At 29.0% G+C, this 6,704-nt stretch overlaps 1 protein-coding gene across 1 annotated transcript; it reads left to right on the plus strand.

Moving 5' to 3' along the window:
* Positions 1-175: 175 nt before the first annotated feature.
* LOC119684046 lies at positions 176-4,952 on the plus strand. Its single transcript, XM_038097987.1, has 7 exons — positions 176-220; positions 1,474-1,545; positions 3,453-3,950; positions 4,026-4,177; positions 4,242-4,353; positions 4,411-4,508; positions 4,589-4,952. The coding sequence occupies exons 1-7, from the start codon at positions 193-195 to the stop codon at positions 4,769-4,771; spliced, it is 1,143 nt and encodes a 380-aa protein (XP_037953915.1). The 5' UTR covers positions 176-192; the 3' UTR covers positions 4,772-4,952.
* Positions 4,953-6,704: the final 1,752 nt, after the last annotated feature.

Here is a 6,704-nt window from a genome sequence, read left to right on the forward strand (position 1 = left end):
TTTCTAAAAATATAGCAATAATACACAATCATTTAGATAATACAGCAGAATAGAATGCCATTTCACATGATTTGTAAATACAAAAATTTTATCAAAATTAGTATGAGCATTCAAAAAAATTGTATTATACAAAATATATAATTGAGTACTTAATTTTTGTTGAAATTCTTTTATTTTTGCTTCTGAGAGTTAATGAGCTTCACATTCAACTTGCAACAGGGTTAGTAAATTATTTTATTTCAAACATTCCTTTTTGTGTACTGTAAGATTGTAGTAGAATAATAGTTTTTGTAAAAGTTCATGTCCTGTGATTTTTTTAGTTTTATGATTGAGTTGCGCTTCACATTTCATTTGAGTTTCCTAACCTACAATATTTGGAGAAATGGGTTAAGAAAAGATTAAATGGTTCTTAATAACATGAAAAGATTCATGAAAATATATGCCACAAAAATAAAAACATTTCTTAGAGACTTTTTTAATACCATATAATTATATATATTTATATCAGCATCCAGAGAAAATTAAAGGCGATATTAATTCTTCGGGAATCTTATTGAAGCTAGGTGTTCTAAGATTTACATAGTTGATTAAAATATATTTGTTGGATCAAGCTGTTGTTTTAAGAACTATTACTAATTAAAAAATTTTTAAAATAATTTTAAATATCAAATTTAGGTTTATTATTTATTTATAATATATACAGTAGACCCCCATAAAATGAGAGATTTTATATTATCAAAGATTTTTCTTTATTTTGAATACGCATTATTTTCAATACTTCTTATTTGGAGAGAACATTTTTGTTTACTATATTTACTAGTATATGATCATTTATTCATTTAGAGGGTTACTTATAACAAGTATTTGTTGAACCAAGAGTCTGTATATATACATATATATACTTTTGAGTAACTATTCATATTAATATAATCAACTTACTTAAAATACTTTTAGTCAAAGTATATGGTTCAAAATTCCTTTATTTGTTTTAAGTAATTGATATTTATTAATTAAGTCAAAACAAAAAATTAATTGTAAAAAAAATTAATGTGTTCGTTTATAATATATAATATATAAATCATAATTGTAATTCCTTTCATGCCTTCATCCAAAGTACCTTTTACTTAAATACAAGTCTTAAAAAATTTGATTTCATTTCACTCTCGAAGAATTAGTATTGCGTTCGTCCATTAATTAAAGAACTGTAAAAAATATGTATAAATAAATAATTATTAGAAGTTATTAGGAAGTAATGGCAATTATTTTATACTTAATTCGTCGTTATGCTATACATAAATATTGTTTGAATATTAAAATTGAAGTTATACTAGATGTACGCACTGTTTAATTCCTTTGCTTTTCAGTACTTTATATCGATTAATTAGTTTTTAGAAATCGATCAACTTATAATGCTGTTGTAAAATACTTTTACGAAGAATTTAACACTAAATTTAAATCGAAAACTATTTTCAGGTCAAGTTGAAAACCAAAGTTGTCAAAATAATCCGATTTTCAAAACAGAGCAAGGACAATATCTAGCAAACAGTAAGTATTTTAGACTTAGTATAAGACAACTTCATATTTCATAATTTTTAATTTAAAGATAAAGTTACTTATTATTTATATTTTGACATAAAAAAATTTTATTTTCTAAGAATCAACTTAGTGAAAATATATATCAAGGACAGAGCCCTAAAATTATTCACAAAAATTGCTACGTTGCCAAACCCGCCCTAACAAACCTTAAGTCCGCCTCAGGACGGAACATAAGATATGCTGATCTACGGTTCGTCATCAGTTAGAAGATAAATAAATAATAATGATTTTAGTAAAGTTAAAGTTGTGTGGGGCAGGGATAAGCCCCCCAGCCACAAATAGTAAAAGTGCGCAGTAGCACTAACTAAAATCACAAGATCAAGAACAACAAAATTTTCAAAAACTTTTTTTTCAAATTTTTTTAAAAGACTGTTACAAGGTGAGACTTTTCCTAAATGAACGGTCTCAATTAATCGAGTCCACAGTCTTCATTTTTCATAAACCTCACGTTCTTTTATATTAATATTTTTTATAAACGATTAAAATGGTTCATCTGATCGGTGTCCCATTGGGAGAACTTTCACTGCATATGGGTCATTCTTTTACAAACGGGTGTACTTTTAATCTGATAATCTCTGATTTGGTTGACTTGTTTTATGCGATCCTCTAAGAAAATAAAAGTATATATGTTTTTAAATCCAATCTTCCGCTTGGTGACGAACACCACAGGAGTCACTTTCTACCACACCTATAATCTTCATGTGGTAATTAAGTCTACAGTGTCCCGTAAGAAGTTCAGTGTAGATTCTAATATCGTTTCTGCTAAGGCCAAGGATAGCATTAACTTTGATATGATTAGGATCAATGAATCTTTTTGACTGTCGCATGCCTGTTTGGGCTCTCCAGTGTTCAAGTAGATGTTGTTTCTCCCGTTCACATAATAAGCTATTTGTGAATCTATTTGTTATCCCGCAGAAGGAATCTGGACCAATGAAAGGAGCACATGCACTCTTCTTTGCTAGGGAGTCTGCTATTTCATTGCCCTCATGCGCTTCGTGTCCCGGTACCCAAATGAGAGTAACATAGTTCCTCGATGCTAGGGTGCTGAGAAGTTGATGGCATTTCCAGACCAACTTTGTTTGGAATAAGAATTTTGCTAAAGTTTTTAGAACTGCTTAGGTGTCTGACAGGATGCATATTTTGGTACCTCGGGTGCCCCTTCGTATGCATTCTCTTGCACAAAGCTCTAAGGCATGGACCTCTGCCTGAAAAATGGAAGCAGTTTTTCCCATTGCGATTGCTTTGCGGAATTTCGGTCCTATAATTCCTGCTCCCGTAATGCCATCTTCCATTTTGGACCCATCAGTATACCATAATATTTATAGGTTATGTATACAGTTCAAATTGTAAATCTAAATATTCTGTATATAATAAAGAAGAAGAATTATTTTATTACTTATGTTTTGGAAAAAAATACTTACAAGATACGCGAAGATGGGGATATTAAATTTAGATTCATTTTCAAATGGTCATATCTCACGCTCAGTGAATGATAGAACTTTACAGTTAACTGGGTTTTAAGGATAATTGAAGATTTTTTGAATAACTTAAAAAAATTAAAATTGTTTATATTTGAGTACTAATATTAGATGTTTATAAAAAAAATTATCATAAAGTTTTACTTATTTATTAATAAAATGAAGACCCAGATATATATATATATATATATATATATATATATATAGATATATAGAAGAACAAAAACAAAATATTTTATGTTCTACAACCAAATTGGAAAAATTAAAATAATTAAATTTAAATTAAATATAAGTTCATGATAGTTTTAAAATATTCTTTTTCAAAGTATAATAATAAAACATTAAACTTAAAATTGAATAATTGTCACTTCCATGTAGACTTGGCTGAACCGCTTATAAAAGCTCTTACTGAAATAGCGAACAAAAGACCAGAGGATCCTGTCGCGTTTCTCACCGGGTTCTTACAGAATTATGTACGGAACCGCAATGGTAAAGCAGAAGTCGAGCAAACAATAAAGAGCAGCAGCAGTAAAACAAATTCAACCGCATTAATGACGCATAAGTCAAATACAAATCCTAGTGCCAGCAACAGTAATAATGAGGATAACGATATTGAACGCATTTCAACTGCGGAAGATGATTCCTTAGCCGTTAATCAGTACGACGATCGCGATGAGCATGGACAGAGTATGTTGCACTTCGCCTGTGCTCGTTCCCATAGACGTGGAGCGTTAATGAATTTGATTGAGGAATCAAATATTGACATAACATATAGAGATGAGCTATATCGTACCGCTAGAGATGTTTCCTTGCAAGCAAATCAATTGGCAAATGCAAAAGAAATTGATCGCTATGTACTCTCATTGGCTGTGATTGGTATGATAATTCAAATATACTATATAAAATATAATAAATACTTTTTTGTATTTCCTACTTGTAAAATTATTTAAGGTGATGTAAGACCATTCGAACATTTGGGAATAATGGGCTACGATCATATCATTGACATCGTTGATGATAGTGGTAAGATGATAACAGATATTGTTACTGAAAAGGGTCACGAGGAATTAGAAGCATTTTTGCGAAATTTACGTTCTATGGAGGTAATTCAGAAATCGCTAATGTGAATTTTAATTACATTTTCTTTAATATATTTATTCATCACAGGAAACTCGTGAAGAGTTGCATCAAATGATACGTGAAAATAATTTAGAGCGGATTAAGGAAATAACTGCTTCAATAAATGCCAAATGGTTGTTGGGGGCCAAAAACTACTATGGTTTGATTAAAGTTATTTTATATATATAGATATATTACTAAAAGTATTTCTTTAAAGGACGTACTGCATTGCACATTGCAGTTTTGAAAGAAGCTGAAGAAATTGTTACATTATTTATAAATCACGCACCTGAGGTGTTAAGAATAGGTGATAATGTATGTATTACGTTAAATCATGGATATATATATATATATATTTATAGTTAAGATATATATTAAATGTTTCTTATTTAAAGTTGGAACGTACTGCATTACACTATGCAATGGGTACAAATACTGTAGAGAGTCTGAGTCGAATATTGATACAAAATGGTGCCAAGCGTACATCTAAGGATTTAAAAGGACGTCAGCCAAGTTATTATTTTATGAATAAAGCCGATATACTTCGTTTACAGGAAGAAGAAGATGAAAATCGTTAACGAAATAATTTGTTTCCAATCGATGGAAATTAAAGCTCTAGTGATTTAGTCCTGGTTCTGAAAGTATTGATAAAAGTATTACGGAAAAGCACTTTCGAAGCAATATTAGATAAGTTCAAAGGATTTATTTGTTGTTTTATAACAAAATTTGCACTTATTAAAAAGAAATCATGTAATAATATTTTCGGTAATCCAAGTGCCTTAAAATTACTTTTAGTGTTGTATTTAAATCTACAACACTAGAAGTTTTTGTTTTACATACAATTATAAAAACTAATAATAATTAAAATCGCATTTTATTTTATTTATTTATATAATTGGAGAGAAGAATATGTGATGTATAGTAGTAATGTAGTTTATGTATAAGGATTAACTATTTATAGGTAAAAATATCTATAGAATTACTATAGGATATCTCAAAACTAAAAGAGTGTTTTCGCTAAAAAACAAAATGTACTAACTGCATCTAGTATTTAGTAGTTCCCTTCAATGAGAGATATACATTATCAGTGATATATTAATTAAAAGGTTAGATGCCTTTATTGTCAAACTACTCTGGTTATATACAAATACTGCACTTTTTAAACTACTTTAAAAACATTATACGACTAAACTAGAATATACTACAAATATCTCATAAGGCATGTCAATATACAAGTACACGTAATTCTTTTTCTTCTTTGTTTAATGAAAGCCTACTTAGTGTCTAAAGCACTTTTAGTCAAAAGTTTCTCTGATCACTTGAGTAATCCTCTGTAACAAATGTTCCAAAAACAAATGATTATAAGTTATTTAATTGATTTTATAGAACTAAAAGTGAACAATTTCATTATTCTTTCTTTAAAGCACTTTTGCACACTCTGAACTCTTAAATTAATTTGTATATCTTCATTTCTAATATATCATGGTGCTTTTAGCATATATTTCAATACAAAATTTTGATAAGTTTGAAGACTTCTAATGATGAATGTAGCACCATTGCTTCAACCATAGATTAGTATAGCGCTAACTGAATGCTTATAGAGCCATTGGGCTTTGGAGCTTCAAAATTATCTTACAAACCCCATATTTGCTATATCTATTAACAGGAAATTGAAATATCAATGAATATAAGCAGATATATATTGTATCAGTCAAAATATTATAATTTTGAAATTGAAAGCTACGGTAGGTTGCTTGGTTTCTTTCTAAAAACAGAATTAAAAATAATTTAAAATAGAGACGTTTAGTGTCATCTACAGATAACATACTATCAATTAAAATTAAAATATTAAAAAATAAAGTATTTCTATCAAATACGGCAACAAGCCTTATAAAATTCTATAGTCAAAACATAAATCCCTCTGTTGTATTATATATGGTTAACTATTTAATTATATGACAGTGCAAAGCAAATGACTTCTCTATTGACCATTGTACTTATAGCAAAACAGAACAGTGATGATATGATGGTGAGCAAAACTCTTTCATTGCTTTATTTAGTTAATTTTGCTAGCTGTTTATACTAAATATTTAAGATATTACACAAGTTAGATAGCAAAAAAAATCTTTAAAATAGCTAGTGTCGTCTGCTGGTGACTGATACTGAGTACTACAACTAACAAAGCAAATGTTGACTCTATTTTCACTTACTTTATTCAGTTTGACTTAAGCGATATTGGTGAGCTATTGGAAGCTGGAGAAGCATTAAATGATGTACGCCAATTCACTGCTTAGGCGAGTGGTGATGAAAATTAAAAAAATATGAATTGCTGGTCTGGAAAATACTAACGGCTACTGGTTATACCTATTGTACTGCTTCTGATTAATGATACTAGCACGCTTTATATCTGGATTGAGCAAAAAACAAAAAGTGTAGTAGTAATAAACTAATTAGAAGAAATAATGCACTTTTTGCTGGATTACTTTCAAATTAAATAGATACTCCTGGCAA

The sequence above is a fragment of the Teleopsis dalmanni genome, chromosome 2 (genome assembly GCF_002237135.1).
Source record: "Teleopsis dalmanni isolate 2A chromosome 2, ASM223713v2, whole genome shotgun sequence".
NCBI lineage: Eukaryota > Metazoa > Arthropoda > Insecta > Diptera > Diopsidae > Teleopsis > Teleopsis dalmanni.